We start from the raw sequence: 26620 nt of genomic DNA, 5'->3' as shown, positions 1-26620 counted from the left end.
GCTTTAAACAGTCACCAAAAATTTATCTGTCTTTGAATGGTGACATTTAACAAGGAAACATCATCCATACTTGGCAAGACGGCTCTCGAGAGATTCCTAGAATTCCCTTTTTCTTTATTTAAAGGAATGGAAATTTATAAATAGATTATATACATTCTCTTCCTTATTACTTTTTGTGTTGACAATTGAGGCAGTCAGTGTAAAGGTAGATAGGAGGGAGGCTGAGCCACACTTATAAAATAAAAAGCAACTCATTACAGTTGGTCTCTGTCTATCTCTGTCTCTGTCTCTGTTTCTGTCTCTTCTCTCTTTTCCTCTGGTGTGAGTGTGTGTGTGTGTGTGTGTGTGTGTGTGTGTGTGTGTGTGTGTGTGTTTGTGTGTTGATGTTTTGGTTGGGTTTGGGTTTATTTTTTTTTTTACTTTTTTCCTTTCATTATAGTTTCAGGTTTGCCTACAATGTGAAGAGAAGTCAAAATCCCAGCAATAAACCACTGTCTTCGAAGTTCAGAATAAGTTTCTTTTCAAAGTAAATTAAAGTTACACAGATTAACAATACTTAAGCTAGTATTAATCGTTACCAACCAATCCTATTAGTAGTTCATTCAAATGATACTTTTCAAACCAGCCTGCTCAGGTATCTCCTGAGTACCTCATTCAGGAAAGTGACCTGGAGATGTAGAGCTGGGAAGTCACTGGTTTAGACTGTTGCCACCAAACCAAGCTCTCTGGTAAAAACACTGTCATTGACTAGTTAAGAACAAAATCTAAAGTCACAATTATATATGCTGAGAATTCAACGGTTCACGTAAGTTTTTCTCTAGGGCTCAGGAACTTTTAACAGACAATTCAGAGTCATGTACTGTGGCACAGGAAGATCCGTGATCTGTAGGCAAGCCTAGGGATTCAGACAGGCTAGTGGGGTCTGAAAATCTCTGAGTATGGCCTCAAGTATGGATCCTGCAGATTCTAGAGCTACTCATGATGAAAATTTTTCTCCCTAAAAGAACAATTCAAATAAAATTATTTATTCTTAAATTTTTTTTTTACCATTTGTTTCCTTCTGGCAAAAAGAAAAAAAGAAAAGAAAATTGGAAATAGAGAAGTCCAAACATCTAGACTTTAACAAACCAATGTTACATTTACATTTGTTTCTTGATCATAGACCAGGTGTATCCATCCCCACTGATTTGATTATTCCTCATGTGCCCTAAACTCAGTCAGGAGGACTTTATATATATATATTATTATCCCTAAAACAGTTTCTATGTCTTTCAATAGTACTTCTATCATTTGCAAGTATTTAATAAATTATTCTTCCTTCCAGACTGACAAAGGAGAAACTACTGGAGTTAAAAGAAAGGATCGTTCTTTGAAAAGTGAGTACTGGGGACGCTGGAGTTCCCAGGTTTAATGTCTCCAGTGCATCAGCATGTCAAATCCTAGGTTTTCAAAGGTGTCTCTTCATTATAACTAGAGGAATAGAGGGAGCAGGATTACTTGATTTAGAAATAAGCATTTGTAATGCTCAAACAAGAGAGCCCTTAAAGGCATCAGTCACTTTGTGGGAAGGAGCCCAGCTCCTTTTAAACAAGGGCTACTTGAGCCCTTTATTCTTTTGCCTGGAAAAGCTCTTTAATTAAAGGGCCAATAAAAGAAATTCACTAAGAAAAGCAAAGAGATCCGGAGGCAGAGTGAGCACCCTGCGCAGTGTCTAGGGACAAACACTGGGTTCATGCAGATGTTTGTCAGTCACTATCCAGTCACAACAAACTCCCAGGCACAGCTGGTTTTGACAAACTTGCTTAGTGCCTACCTTCATTTCGATGACAGTCTGGAGAGCCTTCGTCTTGGCTGGCTCCGGCTGAAGTTGGCTTCTTCGGTGCAATTCCTGGGGAGGAACACGATAGAAGTAAGCCTGACGATTCATCCTTCTGTTATACCATGACCTTTACACAGCTACCACACAGCCCACCAGGTCCAGGTTCCCTGGATGTAGACATAAACAAGCCACAGGTGTCTCTTCCCCCACACTCCTCAGCATCCCTCCTGCCTGCAGCCTGTGTTCCGGTGAAAGGCTCCTGGCACATGCGCTATTTCTGAAACTTCCATCAATAATTAATGTCAACTGTGACAAAGCCAGAAAGTGATCATAGTCCAAACTGTTCAACACGGGCTGGTGCCCAGCCTTGGAATCGTAATTTACAAAATTCTATTACTCTGCCCTCCCAGCACGAGCACAGCAAGGAGACAGAGGAAGGGAAATGACTAACGTGGCTGCAGAGCTGCGGCTCGCCAGGCATTCTGCTGCAGAAGCAGGTCTGCACGGAGCGATTTAAAGCCATTTCAGTACAACTACGACACTTTCGGAGCGCTCTGGTGACTGAGTCCCTGTGAATCTCTCGCTTATGGTTTTACACTTTGGGTTCTTGCTCAAAAATCACATCCGTGGGTGATATGCTTACATATCATGGTGCCAAGAAATTAAAATTGGCATTAAAAGCAACTCAGTCCAAGGAGAGAAAAACTGGTCAAACCCAAAACTCCTGAAAGGCTCAAATTCTCTTAACTGAAGAACAAATATCACTGTTATGATTTTAAACTTTTGTTTTGTTTTGGTTTGGTTTTGGTTTTTTAAAACAGGGTTTCTCTGTGTAGCCCTGGCTGTCCTGTCCTGAAACTCTGTAGACCAGGCTGGCCTCGAACTCAGAAATCTGCCTCCCTCTGCCTCCCAAGTGCTAGGATTAAAGGCGAGCGCCATCCTCCCCTCCTGCTGCATCCTCTCTTCAAAAGAACCATTTGCCATGACTTTGAAAAGTCATCTTGGCCTCTACTTCTGTATTAGTCAGGCAAAGACAGAGCCTCTCAGTAGACAGTTATATCAGCCTCCTATCAACCAGCACTTGCTGGTATTCACAATAGTGTCTGGGTTTTGTGATTGAATATGGGAAGGCTCACAGCCATCCATTGGACTGAGCATGGGGTCCCCAATGAAGGAGCTAGAAAAAGGACCCAAGGAGCTGAAGGGGTTTACAGCCCCTTAGGAGGAACAACAATATGAACTAACTAGTACCCTCAGAGCTCCCAGGGACTAAACCACCAACCAAAGAGTACACATGGTGGGACTTATCCTCATAGCAGAGGATGGCCTAGTCAGTCATCAATGGGAGGAGAGGCTTTTGGTCCTGTGAAGGCTCTATGCCCCAGTGTAGGGGAACACCAGGGCCAGGAAGCAGGAAAGGGTGGGTTGGTGAGCAGGGGGGAGAGGGGAGGGAACAGGGGTTTTGTTTTTGTTTTTGTTTTTGTTTTTGTTTTTGTTTTGAGGGGAAACCAGGAAAGGGGACATCATTTGAAATGTAAAAAAGAAAATATCTAATTTTTTAAAAAGTCATCTAAGGAGAGAAAACCAAGGTTTATTCATGTCATATTTTGATTTCCTTAACAAATATCAACTGTTTTGTGAAAGTAGTTAGCAGGAAGGTAAATACAGGACTCACATATGCAGGCTGCTGATACAGATCATTTATAAAGATTTCAGTAAGATTTATTTCTGGTTCCAGAAAAGCCAATTGAGAACCAATATGGAGTACCTCTAGGCTTTTGAACTACTGGACTATAAATGTTAATGTTGTAAAAAAACTGGGAGGAGCAATACAATTTCTAGCTTTTGCCATGAGGTCATTTAAAATGAACTACTTTTCAACATTTCTGTTTACTGACACCACCATTCCACAAAGACAGGACACACTGATGTAAAAACTGTTAGAAAAACACATTCCACACTAAAAGGTAGCCCTATCCAGGACAAGGGAATGAACGGGTAACTTTTATCAGTATCATCCTTTGGTAATCTTTTATGCCAGTGACCAAGAAATCCTGACTGTGTGCCGAAGAGCAGGCTGGGTCCTGACCATCACCACAAACCTGAGCTTGGAGTCCTGAGACTCGTAACCCACCCTCAATACTCTGAGCAACATGAACCACCAGTCTTACATAGTACTATTTCCCAAACTCAGATTTAAAAACCTTCCCCTAATTATTAAAGATGCTCGCACATCCGTTGCCACGTTTCTTCTAGCAACACAGCCCTCAAGGGAGAGCGTCTCGAGCTGCTGATCCTATTATATGAAGAGAGAAACAGAAAGATGTTCTCAGTCCTTCCAGGGGCTTATGAATGAAGGATCTGGTAATGCTCCGCTCCCTGGAGACCACAAGGGCTTTTGAAGGACCGACCTTATGGACAGTTGTCTTTTGTTGAGCATCTACTGTCCGTGGAACTGCTTGTTTCTTGAATGCTTCTGCATTACCTAATGAGGGAAGGTGACCTAGACAGAAAGTGAGTCCCAGGTGCTTCTGGCAAAAGTTTTAAGCACCAGCATCCACCATGGCCCACTTTAAGCCACCATTTAGTGGAATCTGGGAAGTGCTATGGCTGAGACGCTGTCTAACTGGGTCTCCAATGCTGCATTAGAATCTTGGTTCTGAGTGTGACAGTCTGAGAGGCAACAGAACCTTAAATGGTGCCCCTGAGTGGGGGACCACTGACAACTAGGAACACTGTGTTCAGACAGGAGCAAGTACTCCTCATGGGACCTTGTTTTGACATGTTTTCCTAAGAGGTCACTACAAGAGTAAGCTTGTCCCTCAAGCACCCTGTCCCTCTCACATGCACCCTCATCATGAGACCATTCTTCAAGACATGATGCAGTCCGGAGCCTCCTAGGGCTCAGAACTGTATGTTCAATATATCACTTGTCTTAGAAAGTACCTAGTACAGGTGTTTTGTCTTAGAGTAGAAAACGCAGAAAGTGTAAAATAAGACCTCACATAGCATTTTCTAAGACATTGAAATTAATAATAATAATAATAATAATGTAATGACCTAAGGGAAAATGAATGACTTTATTATAATGTACTTAATTCTGAATTTGTATATTTAATTGAAACAATTTCAACATCCAGATTTCATGGGTCACAACCAACCTAGTTCCATATACCATGGGGTGAATCTCATATGACTTCAACCTCTAAAGAAAGCAACTTAATCCTACAACTGCCTCCAGCATTGTTCGCCAGACCAACTAAATCTCACAGATAAGAAAACAGTAAGTAAGTCACTCCTCAGAGCTGGTCCATATAGTTATTGGTAGAAAAACAATGGACTTTGCAGGTCAGCAGTTCTGACATCAAGTAATGTCAAAACAATCTTTAAAGTAGGGGGTGGGGGGAGATGGCTCAGTGGTTAAGAGCGTGACTGATCTACAATGTTCAGGTTCAATTCTCAGCATCCAAGGGGTATAACTCCAATTTGGAGGGATCCAATGCCCTCTTCTGGCCTCTGTTGGGACTGCGTGTATACAGTGCACAGATATACATGCAAGCAAGACATAATAATAAGATAAAAATAAATTTAAAAATAATAATCTTTGATAAAAGGCAAATGTCCAGGCAAAGTGTAGCGCACCCCTGCGATCCCCAGCACTTAGGAGGCTGAGGCACCCTGGTCCACAGAACATGACCCACCTTTTCAAACAAAGAAAAGCAGAGAAATGATGGTTTCATTCCATAATCAATCCTATCCTAGAATAAAAACTCTTAATATAACTTGAGGAAAACAAGTCAAAATAATCAAGAAACAACAAATCAATGAAGCTAATTTTAAAACCACAGGGTAAAGGCATGTGCTGCTCTAATTACCACAGAATATGGAAATATTAGGATAGACATGCAATAAAAAAAAAGCTAAAGGTGTGGAATAATCTTGCAAAAACATGAATGATCCTCTTTCTAGTCAACAACTTCTGACACAATAAATAGCTCAGACTCCAGACTGGATTGTGCCTTCCATGTCACTCCTTTAAAAAAGAATGTACCTGGGAATTGTAATTCTTACTCTCACTGTCGTCTGTCCATTATGACTTCAGTTTGTAAAGATCACCTCAATCCCTTGGTGTCAGGTAAGAAACTGTCTCATAACCTGTGTTCAGAGTGCACAGAGCATCTGAAGGACCCATCTTAGTGATTCACTCCTCTCTGAGATTCTGAAAATGCTCACTGTGCCTTGGCAGGAAGAACCAATGGCCCCTAAAATCTGGACTCCTTTTCTGTAGCACAGAATTGTTAGGAAGCTCCCTGCCACTGCATCAGATCTAAACTGGCCTTTCTAACCAATGGAACTTGGACCAAAATAAGAAGACTCTCCCAGGCAAACTTCTAAGCTACTTCTAGGCCTCCCTGCCTTCCTATCTGTTAATCCAAAGCTAAGGGACTCGAAGGGCCAGGAAGATGGCAAGGCCTTAATATAAGAGAAGCCTGAGTCCCTGAAACATGATTTGAACACTGATTGAATTTTTAAATTCAATCAAACCTTGAAAAATGATTCTGAACAGCTACAGAAAGAGAGAGTGTGTGTTAACAATACACTCCTGTGAAGTTAAGCCTTGGAGCTGCAGGCTTTATCTGGAGAAGCCTCTCTGCTCACCCTCTACAATGGCTGCAAGGGAAGAAACGCCCGATCAATCCAGAGCTGCTTGCTGCTTGGAAATTGCTAGCAACTTTAGTGTGTGATTCCATGCCCAACTTTTTCCAACTAGACAAGAGATGAAGAGATTCCCTCCTGGATGCTTGAAACTATTCATAGCCATCTACAAGATGCACCCACCAAACATCTGAAATAGCAAATGGCTTTCCCTAGGAGAATTTGATATTTTCTACCAGGTATGAAGGAGCACAAAGTTTAGTTTAAGTACACTTCAACTTAAGGCTTTTCCAGGTCAAAGATCTCTACATGAAGTGAAATTTTAAAAGTGTGAATTCTCTCTTAGAGTGAACACACACACACACTACACCACACCACACCACACCACACCACACCACACCACACCACACCAGTGTGAGGTGCTTCATTGATTCACAAAACCTAGATTGGGATTTTACTTTTGGACCAGGATTTGGAGCTAAAAGCATCCATGAAACTTTTCGCTCCAAGAGCATGCCATTGAAAGTCAGACATCAGGACCTTACATCCTCACCTGAGGAACTGGATACATCCCTCCTTCTCCCCCTCTCTGAACCAAAGAAAAATCTGCTTTCTAGAGGTGAGGAGAGGATGGAAAAATAGTATCTTCTAGCCTGAAAACAGTGCTAGTTTAATAGGCAGCTGACAGAAATGCTAAGCTCTGGACTGCATTTCTAGTCACATCAAGTCTCAGTTTTAAAAACAGAAGAAAAAGAGAAGGAATAAAAAACCCTGGCAGTATAGGGTCTAACTGCCAACCTTTTCAGGTGATCAGTCTGGAATTATACCAAGATTCTAGAATTCTGGCCATGAAGTCTCAAGTGGCTCACTGATGTGACATCTCTTGGCATATATTGAGCACAGACTGGAAATGTGCTTATTTCAAAAACATGAGGATCAACACAATTCTAGCTTCCCAGCACCCACGTGAAAAATGGGAGTGGCAGTAGACATCTGTGGCCCTAGGACTGTGTATGTGTTTGTGTCTGCACGCGCGCGCACGCATGTGTGTACACGCATGGAGACAGGAGAATCCCAGGGGCCTGCCCCCTGACCAGCCTGCCCAGCTGAAACAGTGAGCTCCAGGTTGAATGAAAGGCCCTATGTCCAAAACTAAGGTGGATAATGGAAGAGAAAGACCCTCAGTGTTAACTTCCCTAGCTTCCAAGATGAGCCTGGCAATACAGTGTTCATAGATACCACATAAGTTTTCCTCAGTAAACAAGGAAGAAAAAAGAAAACATTTAAAACTCAACTTCCTTCCCAAAGGTAATTACTATTTTTATCTAATTCTATCTTACATGCTTCTGGAAGTCATGCTTGGTATCAACAAGCCAACACAATTTAGTGCTATTACATGCTATTTTATTATGTTCATGAATTTGTAGGTCAGGAATATATATAAGCATGAGATGGGAGTGATTTATCTCTATGGAATGATGTCTAGAACTTGGAACAGGAAGAATTGGAACCATTCTCAAGATGGCTTCTTCCCTGATTGTCTTTCTATGTACCGGGAAAACAATTTGAAGGCTGAGCTTCATTAGAATTGTCTTTCTGCGTACCAACATACATCCTCACACTATGGCTTGGGTATCCTCAAGTCATGGCAGGCGTGGGATATCATCTCTTCTTAGGCTTAATTAAAACGCCTCTGAGAGCAAGAGTTCTAGAGAGTGAGTAGGTAGCGGCACTGTCTTTGAGGATCTAAACCTGTAGCCTCACTTTGCCATGCTATAGTTTGAGGCAGTAATGACTCTTCCCTGATTCCAGGGTAGGATGCAAAAGAAAATCTATAGCCACATTTCATGGCTGCCATTTTGGGGATAGGGGATATAGCTTAGGTACAAGGTGCTTGCTAGTGTGGATGAGGCTCTAGAATCAGACCCTAGCATCATAGCCGGGAGAAAACCCATAAAGACCAAAACAAACTGGGGAAATTAATAAGTAACAACATAGTTTTAAACACCATCCCATATCAGTCTTTAATATTGAAGCCCGATATGTGACATTCACTGGGGAGACAGGCAAAGGCAATGCATGTTATGAGACATTCATATAAGATTAGTCATTTAACCAGTAACTCAGCACTATTTAACTCACCATTGATCAAAACTTAACTTTATATTTGTACAGTCAAGTTCATAGTGTCACAATAACCAAGTATCACAATAACCAAGAGGCAGAAACAATTCACATGTCCATCCATGGGTAAACAGACAAACAAATGTCAAAATGTACAAAGTAGAAAAAATTACAACACAGATTGAAACTTGAAGGCATCATGTTGAGTGCAATAGGCCAATTACAAATACAGAAATAAAGACGCCAGAAAGTAGGGGAACAGGATTTGGAGTTTCAGTTTAGCAAAATGAAAACAAAAGTGGTAGAGATGGGTTGTACTGTACAACAGCATGGATAACACTACTCATCCATGCACTAAAAAATGGCTAAAGTTGTAGGTTTTATATCATGTGTATTTTTCTCACAACCACAACCTTTGACAAACATCAGCATAATAATGAAATTCTGCAACCTGCCTCATTTCTACATGTGCAGAACGTGTCCTGGTAGCAGCTCCTTGCCATGCATCTCTCCGGGCTTATTACACAGACAGTACAAAGCTCCCTACAAGTTACACTGCCTTCTAAGTTAAAGAAATACTAGATGCGAATACTGAAGTTTGTTTTTTTGTGAAATAATATAGGTTTTTTTACTTATTCTTTCTTTTTTTTTCATTACAAATAAAATTTCAAGAAGTTAAGCAGTAGTTGGGACTGAAGCCCAACTCTATCCCGTGTATCTGAAATGCGTAACAATTATGTCTTTTATTAAACAGACTGTTTTTCTTAGATTTATCCTTCTCTTATTTTTTTTGTCTACAATGTCAATCGATTGGTAGATCATGGGCCCATAGAGTTCACCATATTTTTGATAAATGAAATTTTATTGGAGCACTGCTATGGTTGCTCCTATTTTGTAACAGCCAGCATTGCTTAGTAGCACTAACAGAGACCAGATCACCACAAAGGACTAAAAGTATTTGCTATCTGGCCCTTTACATACAATGTTTCAATCTTTTATCTAGGGCTTCTTTAATACTGACTCTAGCAACCTCAGAAAAACACATCCCTTTCCCCAGCAGTAGTTTAAAGTACACCCACATCCTGTGCATCCCCTTTATAAATTCCTTCCCCTGTCGCCACCATGGACTGGACTCAGCAACTCATTGTCCACAAATGGAGTATGCTGGACATGGTATATATGACTGCTGGGGCTTGGCTGGAAAAGACTGTATGGCTTCCTTCTTGCTCTCATGCTTGGATCACAATCTGTATGGGAATCCATATTCCACATCATAAAGATACTATACCATCCCATGGAGAAATGAAACAGGGGCCTCCTGCCAACAGCTACACAAATGAACTATCACAAAGGTAGGCCATCCAGTTCCAGTCAAGCCTTCAAATGACAACATCTCTGTCAAGGTGAAACCTCAATGTGGCCTTCCAATTATGACTCCCTAGCTAAGTAACTCTTCAATTCCTGACCCACAGACTCTATGAGATAGTTAGTAATCAGTATTTTAAGACCAGATAACGGACAAAGAACTACTAAAATATCATGGATATTTTGGGGTGATACACTCATAGATTATAAACCTATCACAGAAAGTTTGTTAGCAGACCTTCCAGATGAATGTAGCTCCACACCTTCACATACCCTCTCATGGCTTTGTATCACTGAATATAGCTTCAGCTTTATACTAACCTTTAAAATTAGGTATATCTGATTCACGTCTGTGTCTACCACCGAGCACCGAGCATTATGAACAGAGGCATGAATACAAGGACTCTCTGTTTCTACTACATTCCCAGAGAATACTGGTGTGTCAGCCAAGAGTAGCTGCTCAACACTGTTTGACCACTGAAATAGAACAAATGATATTGTACTTGAGAGCCTGGATGTTCTACAGTGCTTTCAACCAAAAACAGTGTGCTGTGAAGATAATAGCTGGTACTTACTTAGGCATGACTATGTGCTAAGCAATCTTCTAAGCACTCGATGAATATTAATGTGTTTAATTCTCAAAATAACCTCCTTAGGCAGGTACTATTATTATCATCGCTTTTCACTTGAAACAGAAGCAAAGAAGTTAGGAACCTGCCCAAGAAAACCTGATAAGCTGCAATGGTTTGTTGCAGACAGCCTGACTCCAGAGCCTGGGCTGCTAAGCAAAACCCATGCTTGCCACTTGGCTTTGATAGGACATTGGAAGGTGGCATCCCAACTGCCTTCTCTCACTGTAGCAACTTCCCTGTGTCTCCTTTGATTTGCCCTTCCATTTCCCATTGCTTTCTTTGGTACTTGAAAACATAAAGAAATGCATCTAAATAACAAATAGTTCTGTTATATGATATTCTTATTAATTACTAAAGCTTAAAAAATAAGCATGAAGCCAGGTGGTGGTGGCACACACCTAAATTAATCCCAGCACTTGAGAGACAGAGTCAGGCAGATTTCTGAGTTCGAGACCAACCTGGTCTACAGGGTGAATTCCAGAACAGCCAGGGCTATGCAGAGAAACCCTGTCAAAAAAAAAAAAAAAAAAAAGCATGAATAGGCCCACAAAAGTGGGAGAAGAATAATTCTGTTCCAAAAAAACCGACTCTCTCTGTCTGTGAGTTTTTCATCTCTAAATTTAATCATCTGGACCAAAACTATTAGGGAATCTAACATGGATGGGAAAGGGACTAATACCCTACTCAATAGCTGTTGGAAGACAGGGCATTTTCTTTGGAGATGTGTACAGATCATTGGTAGGTTGTCACGCCTTGGCAGATGGCCACAAACCCATGTGCATATGGGCAACACTAACTAGACTTAATTAGTTATTGAATGGGGTTATTAGGAGAATTTGAAATGTGGTAGGGATGGATATGACCAAGACACACTATATACATATACATATATATACATATATATATATGTATATATATATGAGATTTTCTAAGAATAAATAAAAATACTCTTTAAAAGAAGTATTAGGAGAAATGTGTCTGCACCTGGCAAGGAGATTTTTTTTCTTGCCATTATTCTATCAATATTTGAGTGTAACAATGGTTCATATAGCATTTATATTATGGCAATCTAGAGATCCTTTGAACATGTAGAAGGATGAGAATAGGTTATATAGAAGTCTTCTATGCCATTATATAACAGTAATAATAATAATAAAATAAAACAATAAAAGTAAGTATAACAAACAGACTTGGACATTCACAAACTTTGGTCCTAAGACTAATCCAACTTACATTTTGAGACTCCGCTATATTAACAACTGTGGTTGACTGAATAGGTATGGCCCCCAGAGAGTCATATATTTGAATACTTGGCCCATAGGGAGTGGCACTATTAAGAAGTGTGGCCTTGTTGGAGGAAATGTGTTACTGTGGAGGTGGGTTTTGTGGTCTCATAAGCTCAAGCTAGGCCTAGTGTGGCACACAGTTGCTTCTGCTGCCTGTGGATCATTATGTAGAATTCTGAGCTCCTTCTCCAGTACCATGTCTGCCTGCATGCTGCCATGCTTTCTTCCAGGAAAATGATCTAAACCTCTGAACTGTAAGCCAGTCCCAATTAAATGCTTTCCTTTATAAGAATTGGCATGGACATGGTGTATCTTCACAGCAATAGGAACTCTAACTAAGACAACAATCTTGGCAATCTTTGACAGATGAAGCATTTTAAATAAATGTTAAAATAGTTAAATAGTAAAAATTAACAAGGCTGAATCAATGGGTAAGTATCCTGAAATTGGGATCCTGCAGATCTCCTATTCAAGACACCCATGGGATATTTAAGGACTGATTATATAGCCAGCCACCAAAGAATACTCCAAATGTATTAGAAAAAGCCAAAATTAAATAGACCATATTCTTTACTACACATCATTAAGCAAGAAACTGATAACCCCATCTCATAGACAAGTAGAAATGTGATCTTGGGTAGGTTGCTAGGTTTTCTCTGACCTTCAGTTTCCTCCCATGTATCCAGTATATCTCCTGGGGTGGTAAGAGTGAAAGAAGCTTGTGGCACACTTGGTGAGGCTTCCACACCAGACACACTGAACACATGAAATGTACTGTTACTATTGTTGCTCTTGAACCTTTATTAGTGTTCCTGAAAGGCTATCAGAAGTAGAGCTTGGCAGGATGCTTCCCTTGGGGCCCTGATACCACTGACCATGTACCCACTACTCCCAGATCTGAATAAGTAAATAATGAAGTGCTTATTGAAGAACCAATGCCTGCCAGGTAAGATGCACATAGAACCTCTGCCTTCAATAGCTCACATTCAAGTATTTGTATTCTCATTGGAGTTCATATCCTCCCCCAGGAATTCAGGAAATGCTGTCAGATGGACATAGTAATCAATAGAACGCTGGGAGGTAAAAGCCAAGAGCTAAGGGAAAGGGCATTGCAGGAAAACTGTATAAGGTCATGATGATCTTTATAAAGATTTCACACACACACACACACACACACACACACGCACATGCACACACACACACACACACGCACACGCACACGCACACGCACACACAAAATAGTTCTTGCCTCAAAGGAAAAAAAAGGAAGAAATATGAGTGACCAAGGACCAGGAATCATGGAGCTTGGTTGCCCAGGCCCGTGTTCCCACATGGAAGTAGTTTCATGGAGTTTTATAGCAACAAATCAAAGAAAGTCATAACTCATGGCCATTTTTAAATGCACTGGTAAATACGTCAGAGAGGTGGTCACAGCAAGATGAGGAATCTCTCTTACGAGTCTCAGATGCTAACTAATGACATTTTTAGCTTTTGGTATGTTGGATGCTAGTGATATGCTAAGTTAATGCGTTCCAAGAGGTCTTTAATCTATTGGTCACGGGGTGATAGCTCTGACACAGACGTGAGCAAGGAAAACTGTAAATAGACTCTGGACCTGCAGCATCCCAGCCTCTCTCCTCCCCACAGTTCTAAGCAGTCAATTGGCCTTTGCAAACACGTCTTCTTTCCAGGAATTCTTGTTTATGAGAACTTATAGGAAACTTAAAATTCTACAGACTGTGAAATTGTTTCCATGGCGATAATAGATCTGATGTAAACTGATTGGTAATCTAAACTTTGCTTTCATACACACACACACACACACACACACACACACACACACACACAATGGTTATCTGGAAACACAACACCATACTACCTCTATCTCCATACATAAACATTTCCCGTAATTTATTTTAATATAGAACTTGTCCATTTTAGAACGCCCCATTAAAGATTTTCTCCTTATAGATTTTTCTTGGTCCTTTATATGTTCTAACCCTGGGAGCCAATTGAAATTCACAGAATTCATATACATCAAACTGTTATTGAATTGTGTTACTAGTATCGCAGAAGAAATAATGTCACTCTTATCTTAATAATTAATAGAGAAAGTAGAGATAGACAAAGTAAGCATAACAGACAAATAAAACACTACCCAGACCTCAGGGAACTTCACTGTCTGAAGGCAAAAGAAGGGCTACACTAGAAGATGGAGCCATACCACAAACATTAATTTCTACAATTAACAACAGGCCCACTGGAAAGGCATGTCATCCCTATAGGAAGTGCTTCCATCCTCCTGGGAAGGGGCAGACAATCACACTCTAGGAGTTAAATAGCATGTCTAAGATCAGAGTTAGTAACACTCAGAAGTGTGAGCAAGTTCTGTCTGACACTTAAACTCACACCTTTAGGTATTAGCACTTGGTTTAGATTGCTACTTGCAGGCTGTTGGTGCTCTGCAAACACACCAGATCTTCAAGTGTAGCTAATTTGGTTTCTGGTTTGTTTCTTGGTTCCTTTGTAAGACTCCACTAGTTCTGAACCACAGACCATGGGAGAGAAGGAGGAGCCAACAACTAGACCAGATGATGAGCCACTACTGCACTCCTGCGTTCGACACCCCCTTTACAAAGCAGAAACAGACCCCTTGGAAACACTCCTGCTCTCACTGTGCAGAAACATAGCCCTTCAAATGTGGTATGCACTGGCTTGTACTAATCTCTGAGGAACAAAAGTGGAGCATCAGATCCCTGCTCCCAGAAAGAGGACTTCCCAGTTCTCTTTCTCTCTAAAGAGCCATCACTGTCTTCCTGGTTTCCCATAAGACACTGTCAGCTAATCTCAGCCTCTGCATGTGTTCTTACCTGGGCTCAGAGATAAAGACAGGCCTGGCTGGAACTTATGGGGGAGAGTACTTGGACACATGGGGTAATGTAGACAGTCAGAGAAGAGTGAGGGACCAAAGATAATTTTCCCCAGGCCCTGGAATTTAATAGGTTTCCAGCTAGATCTCAGTGGTACATGGGACTGATGAGTCTATTTTACCTTCTACTGTTCCCATTCAAGTGGAATGTCTGCTACTGTGGTCTTCCTCCTCCCCACTGCCAACTGCTGATAGCAGAAGCCCATTGATGGAGAGGAACTGCACACCTAGAGGCTGTGCCTGTGGGTTGTACCGAGAACCTATTTCATACAGAATGGATGAGTAGTAGGACTTCTGAACTAAAAAGAATTACATGATATAGTGCTTCAAGCTAGTGCCATAGGAGGGTGACCTTTGCTGATCTTGGGATTACGCTGAATTTTATTGTTTGCTAAAGAAGGAAGGGAATCTTTGGGAGTCAGGGTCAGGATTATAATAAATAGAATTTATTATAAGTTACCAGAGATATCCCTCTCCTACTTCTAAAATCTGTGAAGGGGGTACATGATATGGCAAAGATATCTTATAGTTACATTACAGATATTAAAATAAGATATTACACTGCCCTTTAATAAGAGATTATATGTCCTTAAAATCTGAGAACTCTGATTGGTAGCCAAAGGAATTGCCACAGTTGGGGAAGTCAGGGAGATCTTAAACTCTAGAAAGATTCTATGCCATGGCCAAATCTAAGCACCAAACTATGGACCATAAGGGATGATGGGCTAAATAAGCTTGGAACCCTACTGATAACTGAAAGGAACACAGCCCAGGCAACACTTTTACTTTGTCCTGATAAACTCAAAAGACATGCTCCAGCTGAGCCACCCTGGAACCACTAAACTTTCATTTAACAAACTGTTCAGTGTGCAGTTATATGTTATGACAGTAACATAAAACTAATACAGGGAGCTGAATCTTTTACCAATCTTGGGATTCGCTTGCTGGTTAGTTTTTTCTTCGTTGAACTGAAACACATTGCTCTGTAACCTCCGTACACTGGATTGTGTCATACTTAGAGGAAACACTATAATGGCAGCTTCTGACTCAAATCCTTTCTTACTAGTGAATCCTATTCCATCCACCCATGGCACGGTCAGGTGCTCTCAGTAATACTTCTATATGTTAGGTCTAGGTCTGCTTTTCTACCTTAGATCTATAGCTGAGAGGTAGGGCCCAAACCAGGATTGTTTATAGACAGCAATAAAGGAAGATCCTACAGAAGGAAGGAAAGCCACACAGAAAAGAGAGACAAGTTATACAATTTAAACAACATCAGTGCACAGGCACTGCCTTTGAGGCTGAGAAAATGAAGAGCTGAAAATAAAACAAAACAAAACAAACAAACAAAAATTGCATGGCCTATACTACCCTGAGGCAAGGGCTGCAGGCTGCCCACTGCTTGTGTTCCTGCCGGCTACTACCTACAGTCTGCTGGATGCTTTTAGGCAGTAAGAACTCTCATTATAGTCACCAAAGGCACATCTCTGGCAAGTGTACCAAATCTGAGTCATAGCTTTACCTCCTACAGACCATGGAGACAGCATACTTATCCAGTAAAAGTATTGTCAGGGGTCCTGAGTCAGGCAAAATCAGCACCTGTTGCATTTCATGACTCAGAGGTTGTAACAAACCCGGTTTGATCTGAGCCAGCAAAGAGTGATTAGGGTAAATTCCATTCCCTTTGTTCTATTTAGTGGCTGGAATCCTTTTATTTTAGCAGCATAACTCTTCAGATTGGCATTTATTTTTTCTTCAAACAAAACTCAAACATGAAACATAAATGAATTTATATTCTCTCCCTTCTCTCTCCTTCAGTCCATCTGCTCCCCTCTGTCATAGTTTAAATGAGAATGTCCCCATAGGCTCTTCTCCCTAAATGTTTGGGCTCAAGTTGGTGGAACTGTTTGGGAAGGATTTGAAGGTATAGTCTTGTTGAAGGAGGTGTGTCACTGGCAGGGGTCTTTGAGGTTTTAAAAGTTCCAGCACCACGCCTATCTGCTTACTGCTGTGCTCCCTGCCAAGATGGTCATGGACTCTCATTCTCTGGAACCATGAGCCCCAAATTAAACACTCTCTTTTATAAGTTGCTTTGGTTTTAGTGGTTTATTACAGCAAATGAAAAATAACTAAGACATCCACTCTCATGTAAATTGACTGCCTGCTATGTATAAGATACTGTGACATGTCCTAGGAACAAGGGGGAATTAAGTGATCCCTGCTATCATTAAGGCTGCTTGTTTAGTAAATAAAAGAGCAAATAGTAAAACAGGTTAAAGCTACAAATATGCAAAGACACAGTAAGTGTTTTAAGTGTAAGAAAATGCTGAGATGCAAATGACAAGAGATGCCAGGCATGTGGGTCAGGTAGCACAGTGATCCCAGAAATTGGGCCACTAAAGCAGGATAACAAACTGGAGGTCAGCTTGAGCTGCATAGTAAGTTCCAGGCCAGTCTGTCTGTCTGTCTGTCTGCCTGTCTGTCTGTCTGTCTAACTGACTGACTGACTGTCAATCTATTGATAAGGATAGATAGATAGATAGATAGATAGATAGATAGATAGATAGATAGATAGATAGATAGATAGATAGATAGATAGAAGACAGACACACACACATACACACACACACACACACACACAGACTCTGTCTAAACACAATCCCCTATCTCACTGCATCCCCAAAATGAAAAAGAAAATAATGGTACTTGGAACCAGTTAATCCATGTACAATCTGCTCCCTGAATGTACTGTCAATTAAATACCTTATTTATTGTTGTTATCATCCTCTTATGAATTTAATCTGGCAGTCAGGAAAAGTCTACAAGAGAGGGTAACATTCAAACCAAAGCCTGAAAGATGACCAGCAGTCAACATGTAATGAACTATTAGAAGCAAGATCTATGCAGAGGAAAGAAGCAAATAAAAAAGGGTGATGTGCTAAGACTAATAGTGCAGCAAGTAGAGGCCAGGGAGCAGAGCAACACAGTCTACTGTAGGAACTCCTAGGGTATTTTTTGGCATCCCAGGGCTCCAAAAATACCATTACAGAGCATCTTTCTTAGTACCACACTTAGCCGTACACATTCTAAAACACAGATGTCAACTTGCCCAGTCATCCTTTAAGGCAGCTCCATTTTCATGCCACCTGTCTGCATCTTTACCAGCTTTCTCTCATGGCCTCTTCTCTCTCTAGTACTTGAAAAGGTATGAGAGAGAGAGGGAGGACTTGACTGCTTACCAGCTCTAGCCAGAGGGCCCATTTTAGAGATGCCAGAAGGGAGTGGTAAATGAATCAACAGAGTGTTCCCTGCACACCCCCACAGTCCAGATGGTAGCAGATCACAGAGCATAGGGCAGATCCTACACAGATAACGTCCCTGCCTAGAGACATGCTCCACACTTTAGACCACAGAAGGAAACAGGGAAGGAGGTGGCGACAATAGCATTTATACAGAAAGGACATGGTCCTTCTTTGACTAGAGACTGTCATTCAAACACTCATCTATAACGTACAGTGTAAGGGCTCACAGAACCGGAAGGGACCATGGAAACCAGCGGGTCCAGTTTCTCACTTTCATTGAGCTGTGTCAGTGATGAGTCACTGAGCTAAAGCTAGGAAGAGTTCAGAGCTGAGTGGTCACACTTCACAGAATATCTCTGCTAACTGAAAACTTCTCTCCTTCACTGTGTTAAGTCAAACCCGCTCCCTTTGATTTTCCTTCCCTTGATCATATTTTTCAATACCTCTGGCCATGTCTAACTAAGCATTTGCTAATTACTTGACAATAAGCTATCGTATATAATCCATATCCAGGCTTAGGAGGTAAGTGCTCATCTCAGACCTGGTTCTCAAGGAGAAGCAGGACCTTCAGAGTTCAGAGCCCAAGATCTCTGCTATTCTCCAAAATACAACTGAGACCTACACTGTATAGTTTCCTCAGAGCACTGCATCTAATTGTTCTTCTATGCTAGAAATCTAGCCATCTCTCTCTCCCAGGGGCTTCTCTTATAAAATGCCACTACTTCCATCATTCTTGATAGAGCCAATACTGTTCTACATTTAACAAATATGCCCCTGTATCAGAAATATTATGTGTACACATGCATGGGACAGTGCATTATCAACAATTCTTGCCTGCACAAGCAGGGACCGCCTACCTCTCCAGAGCAGGTCCTTACACACAGCTGGTTTTTAGCATCCTTTGTAGAACCTTCAAACACTGGGCTCATGCTGTCCCACAGATTAAGCCTTTAAACCATAATTTTGTAGTAGGGGTTCCAGGGTACAGATGGTGAGCATGCATGGCCTACTGGGATTGTCTATCAGCTAGCTCCATACTTGCTCCAAGTCTTGCCATCCAGTTTTTGCAGCAAGTTCTGTGAAACCCTGGCCTACTTTTTGTACTTCTCTTATTTTATGAATATTGATGTCAATGGAATGACTTAAATGATGAGCACAAGCAAACTGAACAAGTAGCCCCTGTGAAGTTTTCAGCTTGAAATGGCTCCTCCTCGGCATGAACTTGATGGTTTGGCCAGCAGGGCTAAATCTCCTTTTCTAATATAAGAGAGGTGACAACATTGTCATTGCTGCACATGAAGAGAGTTCTGAAGACTGTGTCCCAAACACAATACAGTATGGTATTTAGGAACTTTTTTTTCACATCTCTGGAAATGGTGAGTGGGTCTTTGAAACCTATAGATATAATTGTTGACCATGGGATTTCTATCTCCTATGGATTATGCACCATAAATCCGTTGTAAAACCTGGAGCAAGGGACTGGATCTCACTGTTGTTCATGGCCTCAGGTGTGAAGAGACCATAGCTGAACCTGCTGGGTTGAGTTATAAGGATGAAATGGTTGCTAGGTGGCAAGCCAGTTGGCAGCTGCATCTAAAAGAGTATCCGGAACACAGTTAAGTAAGTGTTAGCTGCATAACAACTGACTTAACAGTATGACCCAAGTGAAAAGCTAATGTCCTTCTGACAGTCTGGAATTAAAGGAGATTGAAATCAACAAGCACGGAAGGGCAGCTGCAAAAGAGGCCTGTTCTCTAAAAGGAGGTCAGGAGAAGAGGCCACAGTACGGCAAAGGGGTCCTTTGCCAAAGGACAGTATGCAAGAGGCAGCAAGGATGAAAGGGCAGTCATGGGGCACAGATGAAGGTCAGACACAGGCAGAGCTGACACAGGGGAACCCCTGGTAAAGACTACATTGTACCAGCTGGTATGAAAGGCATATTAGTGGGAAGCAGAAAAAAATATCCATGAGCACACTGTGGTACTCAGGGGTTCAGGGCCCAGTACAGGCTCAAGAGGAATAAAGTTCTGAACTTTAGTAACTAAGTACTTTAGTACCTGGAGGAACTTCCCCCATAGTCATGTAAGCACAGGTTCAGTAGGCTGCTGACACCACATGGCACAGTCCACCCAGAGTGTGGAGCTAAACTAACACACCTCTCATCCATTGCAACCATGCTCTCTAAGCCTAAGCCAGATCAGAGTCTCTCCCTGCTGACTCTGATACAGCTCCCACCCACAACTCCATGAGGTCCTGGGAGTATCTTTGTTGGCAGATGAAGAGGCTAACACCAAAAAGACAGGAGGAACAAGGCCCAGAGATCAGACAGATGAATATATGAATGGGCAGATGGGTGGAATAAGTCAGGAACAATTCCTCTATGGAACCCAAGGCAGCCACAATTTCCTAAGACTGTGTATTCCCTATGATCGTGTCTCCAGACCATAACTGACCCAAGGTGGAACAAGCCAAATAGAGCATCCAGATCCTTAAAACTCCACAACAGCCTAAATGTTATAACATTCTCCACTGTCCACCCCCCACTGTGTGTGTATGTGTGTGTGTGTGTGCATACAAGTATGTGCATGTGTGTTATAAGGATGTATATACCTGTGTGTGTGAACATGGGTATGCTTGCCTGAGTAGGGACATGTGAAGGCCAAAAGCTTACTTGAGGATGTCTTTCTCAGTTGCTTTCCACTCTTTTTTTGAGACAGGGTCTCTCCCTGAATCTCACCATTTTGGGGAGAGTGGCTATCCACAAGGGCTGTGATTACAAGCACACTCACCCATACCAAGCTTTTATGTGGGAACTGGTGAGCTGAAATCTGGTCTTTATGCTTACATAACTAACACCACCCACTGACCCATCTCCCCAACCTGAGGGCTACTATCTTTATCTCTGTTATATATACCAACAAATTGAAATGTATAGAGGTCCTCTCCTTAGGGAGATCATGCAATAAGGTAGCCATTAGATATTGTCAAATTTTTTCATTACTTCAGTCTCTACATTTTCCACCAAGACACAAGGTCCCTAAAGGAAAAAGAAAAAAAAAAATCTGCCGTGGCCACCACAGCTTCTGTGGTCCAATACAGCCTAAGAACTCCTAGAGAATTCTCTTGAGGAACTCTCAATTCAGGTATGGGAGTCGGTGCGGGTGGGAGATGCACCCACTGTGCTGAACAGCATCCTTTTCCACATCCCATCCAAATAATGTATTTGGTCAGAACCTGCCAGTGCGACTTCACCTGGAAAATGCCCTTGTCAGTATTTTTAAATTAAGGATCTCAAAATGAGACAATGAAGGATTATCCAGGTAGGCCAAAATCCATAGACGTCCAGTGTCTTCAAAGGAGAAAGACAGAGTAGGAGCTGAAGTGGGCAGAAGACACATGGATCAGAGGAGGGGACGATGTAAAGATAACGATGAGACTAGAGAAACGTGGTCTCAGCCAGAAAGACAGAGAGAAGGCTCTGCGTGGGTAGAGATGAAGACAGGAGAAAGCGCAGTTGTCAGCCAAGGACAGCAAGAAACGTTGAAAGTCATCAGAATGGGGAGAGGCAAGGATGAATCTCCCCTAGAAACTCTGGGGGCAGAGGACCCTGTCGACATTTTGATTTCAGACTGCTATCTCCAGAGCTATGAGCAACTGAATTTCTTGTCTTTGAAACCACAGCTTATGAGTATATGCAGGGGCATGTGAGTAGACATGTATAATTCTCTTTAGATAAAATGAGACGATAAAATATATTATGTGGATAAGCCCACCATAATAACTCAGTATTAAGCTATAATGATGTTGTCCCTTGAATAAACCAAAGGGGCAGTTGTGGGCCAGGAGAATGGTAGGGTAGTAGACATGCTTTGACCTGGTACAGTAAGGAGAAATATTCTGTCACTGGCCTGGTTTAAAGTATCAAAAGAGCACTGGGTTACCTTGTGTGCACAAGGCTTCAGGCAGTTTTTATTGTTCCCAGCCCACACTGCTGCTGCCTATGCCTGGAGACCCTGCATCCACTGTTCCCACCTGACAGCTACTGCTCCAGGGAAGATGGTGGCTTGGGTGGCAGCTGAGGCTGGAGAAGGTTCTCAGAGAAGAGATTTAGCTCACTTGGCGTGTGACATGGTAGAAGACACACAGCATGCTGTCCTCAGACAGAGAAAGCCAACTGCCCAACTCTCCCCTCACAGAGATCCTGAGAAAATCCAGGAAGCAATACTCACTATGATCATTAAAGACAAGCCTCCAAACAAGAAAATGGAAAATACATTAAAAATATAGCCCACCTCACACTGGGTCCTTACAACAATGGTATCGAGGGCCAGGCAGATTGATCTTAATGCATGCCCAGGAACAGGACAGACTTTCTTCTATATATACATACACACATATATGTAATACACACAACCAAAACTTCTTGAGATGAATTATTAGGAAGATATAGGAGAAACTGAATTAACCACTTTAAAAACACTCAAGCTGTCGACTGGAGTTTAGCTTCTAGCAACTACAATAGCATAATCTTCCTGTTAGCCAAACCCTTGAAATAATAATTGAACTGGCAAGTCCATTCCTCATAAACACTTTCATCATCTGGGTCTGACGAGGCCTAGCTACTGAGCCACAGATAAATGTTTCTTCAAGACAGTAAATCATGAGCCATATGTTAGAAATTACTCTCACACCCCTATAAATGGGACTATAGCCCCCTATGTCCTTTCCAAATCAGTGAAAGGGATTTTTGGCAGCCAGACTCACATGAGAATCCCTGGGGATAACAGGGCTAATCCCCAGCATGACACTTTGAAGCCTTCAGGGTCATATTTCACAACAGTGTCTCGAGAGTCTGTAGAGATCATGTTTGTAAAACGGATACTGAACAATAGATGACAACTGGAAAGGGAGCGCCAGTCACCTCAGATGAATCAAAGCTAGCCATGTGCCTGTGATGAGACGGATCCTCATCCTAGAAAGCTGAAGGTCTGCAGCCCAGGTATTCCCTTCTCCCTGTGTAACTGAGCAAGAGACATGAGCACTCCCTGACCAAGCCTCTAGACCTGTAAAATGGACATGGTGACATTACAGGCTTTGTAAGGTCATAAACAGCCAATATGATGATATAAATGTGTCCACAGCTTCCTGCCACGGTTTTCTAAACTACGCTTTGGAAGAGGCCTACTACCATAGCAAAGAACTTGAGTGACAAGAGAACTCAAGGTTTCTATAGGCCAAGCTTGAAAGTGTCCTGTTCACTTTTGCTCACATTCCATTGGCCTAAATGTAGTAATGCGCTCATACATGCAAAGACATCTGGGGAATGCATTCCAACTGTGTGCCTGGGAACAAGAGGAAGCAAGACATTGGTGAACAACAGAAATGTATGCGTGTGTACTCAAACAGCTGCATGAAGGAATTCCTTCACTGACCCATGGGAAACTGAGGTCTCTGTCCTACTCTTCTGATTCCCAATCTCTTATTAATTAAATTATAATGGTCATAAGCCAACCAGCTGACTTTCACAATCCACCATTACTCTTAAGTCACCATGCGCTGAGCAAGTATGCACACGATAGTTGGCAATAGAGATGTCCATACAAAGAGTAAAAGGACAAGCTAGATGCCTTCCAACTTCTCCAAAAAGTCTTTGTATCTAGTTATAGACTTCACATACTAGAAATTGGCAACATGAATCTAGAAACGTTCATCAAATTCCTATCACCCAGGAGTCTTTGGAATCGCAACAAACCACGGTTACAAATTCAGGAACTAAAAAGGTCTGCATGTACAAATCCAGAAAAGATAGAAGCAAAAGGGAACTGTGTACACTCTGGGCATCAGACACCAGCAGAGACATGAGTCAGCAGAGCTGCTGCAGTTACCCACCAGCTCTGCCTCTTTGGATTTGATCTCTGGAAGTCAGTCACTCCCCAGGCATAACCTAGTACCATGTCCTTCCCTGACTATCACAAGGCACTAAAAAGTTTGACCTCTTCCTGACAGTTGTGGGGAGGGTGGGGGTCAGGTAAACAGCATGTGCAGAAGCAGAGAGGCATCTTAAATGGATTTCAAATGATAATGGAGCCAACCCAGTCCTAAACAGAAAGCTCTTCAGTGGCAGGGTAGACAAGACCACACAGTCTGAGCAGAGCAGAGATGGCAGGAAGAGAATAAAGGGTCCTAAATCAGAGAACTCAGAGAAATACCAACTGATAGGTATGTGCAACTTATTTTAAGTTAGGGGAAAGCCCCCATGGAGATTGCACTGGTTTCTGAATTAGACAAGTAAGTACAGGAAAGTACTGTTTGTAGTGAGAAACCATGGGGAAAGTAAAGCTGATGTACGATTATGTCACACTAGCAGAAAACTAACACAGAATTATAGTTATTGGGTCTCAGTTATATATCAGATGTGGTGGGTACAAATAATATCCAGAATGAACCCTATGTTTTCAAATTGAGCACCCAGGTGGATAAATGCTAATCTTTCAAAGTCATTGTAAGAGACAAAGACTACAGTGTATATAAATAACCTACACCTGGGCCAGCACAGTAGGCAACAGCTATATACAAGTCTTCCCTTATTGATTCTTCCTCTAAGAACCACCTTCCGTCAACAGGTTGAACAGCAGCTTTGTCCTCATTTCTACTCTAGTCCATCATGTGGAATCCTGGACTATTCTCAACTTCTTTCCCACACACTTTGCCTACTCAAACTCTCCAGGAGGTTGGGAGGAGAAAAAGAACAAGAAAAAAGAAAGACTGAAAACTACCTAGCTTCTTTTCGCTAACAAAAATATCCTTCCCCAGATCTAACAGTTACTCATGTTCCTCGGTTCCTCCCACATGGGCCACCCTCACCCAGCAATGAATCAACATGCATTCCTTAGCCTCGTGTCTCATATTACAAGTGGCTGCTGGCTACAGATGCAAGTCTAGAAATTCCCCAGAGCAAAACCCATATCCCAGGGCCTGATAATCATTTCCAATAATATTCCTCTCATTAATATCATGTATCTCTTAGTAAGCTAAATTTTGGCTGCATTGGCCAAGGTGACTTGAGGTAAATACACCAGGATGCAATGTAAGGACTGGAAGGACCTCCAGCATCACACTAACACTAGCAGCTCAGGAGCCAATTTTCCCAATTCTGTGTTCAAAGACATCACTTTGACTGCTATAGTCAGCAATGATGAGAGTCATTACAGCACAGAAGTCTACAGGGATAATCCTCCCTGTCCCTTCAAAAGCCAGTGCTTAGATATTTACCAGCATGCAGATGTTTTTCAGCTATCATATTGGACACTTGCTGTGCTCCAGAGGCTATGCTAAGTGGTTTCTATGCTCCAGTCTTCCTAGCAACCTAAATCCAGGACAAGGAAATTACCCATCAGGCTGCTGCCTAACTCTGACTCCCCTCATTACTTCAGCCCTTCTTCCTCTTTCATCTGAAAATTCCCAGTCACTCCCAGTCAGCTCCTTACCAAGCCAATGCTGGGTTCCTCAAGAATGTCCTTTGAAAGCCATCCACAGTGGTATCAAGCAAGAGAATCCTATTTCTTTACTACCCTTTCCATACCTGCTACAGACTTGTTTCATAGAGCTTTGCTGTTTGAATAAGCTATATGAAAACACTCACATTCAATTCCTTTTGAGACAGGGTCCCTCTGTGTAGCTATGAATGTCCTGGGACTCATTATGTAGAGCAGGCTGACCAGGAGCAGAGGTCCACCTGCTCCTGCCTCCTGAGTTCTGGGATCAAAGTGCTACCATCATCATACCCAGCATATTCAATATTTTAACCTATAAAGCATGGGCTGGCACCATTTTGAAATCATTGTGCTATGAGAAGACTGTTTTCTTGTTTCTGAAAGCATGTTTTCTGGATCTACTCCAGAAAGAGTATTTTCCAAACATGTTTGCTCACACAGGAGCAAATGCTACCTGAACTCAGAGATAGTGTAAAATACAGCGCTTGTTCCAATGCCTACATCCAGTTACTTCACCATGGGTTGGGGAAAATCCCAGTATTGCAATATCAGGCAGAATACCACTGGTCAAAAAGTGGACAAAGTTTTAGTCACTGGAACTCCCAAAGGCAGTAGTCAGTTTCCCTGTTAACCATTTAAAACTAACAATGTCCTCAGGACCAAACTCCATTTGGATATTAAAAGTCTCTGGTTTACAAACCATAAGAAGCTCAAGAAGAAGGAAGACCAAAGTGTGGATACTTCGTTCCTTCTTAAAAGAGGGTACAAAAAACCCATTGAAGGAGTTGTAGAGACTAACTATGGAGCAGAGACTATAGGAAGGACAATTCAGAGACTGATCCACCTGGGAATTCTTCCCATATTCAATCATCAAATCTAGACACTATTGTGGATGCCAGCAAGTGTTGGATGACTGGAGCCTGATATAGCTGTCTCCTGAGAGGCTCTGACTAATACAGAAGTAGATGCTCACAGCCATCCATTGGACTGAGTACAGGGTCCCCAGTGAAGGAG

General features: G+C 41.9%; 1 protein-coding gene across 19 annotated transcripts in view; it reads right to left on the bottom strand.

Moving 5' to 3' along the window:
• Positions 1 to 26620, bottom strand: part of Erc2 (ELKS/RAB6-interacting/CAST family member 2) — an 865869-nt gene that overhangs the window by 577269 nt on the left and 261980 nt on the right. For all 19 annotated transcript variants that reach the window (XR_004116280.1, XR_004116279.1, XR_004116282.1 and 16 more), the window contains one exon: positions 1814 to 1888. Coding sequence is in view for 13 of the 19 variants with exons in the window: in XM_031362063.1 (XP_031217923.1) it covers positions 1814 to 1888 (75 nt within the window). In the remaining 6 variants the exon portion in view is untranslated. The remainder of the gene's footprint in view (positions 1 to 1813; positions 1889 to 26620) is intronic.

The sequence above is a fragment of the Mastomys coucha genome, unplaced genomic scaffold (assembly GCF_008632895.1).
Source record: "Mastomys coucha isolate ucsf_1 unplaced genomic scaffold, UCSF_Mcou_1 pScaffold9, whole genome shotgun sequence".
Taxonomy (NCBI): domain Eukaryota; kingdom Metazoa; phylum Chordata; class Mammalia; order Rodentia; family Muridae; genus Mastomys; species Mastomys coucha.
The sequence above is the reverse complement of the archived record's forward strand: the minus strand, read 5'-3'. Positions and strand labels throughout refer to the sequence as shown.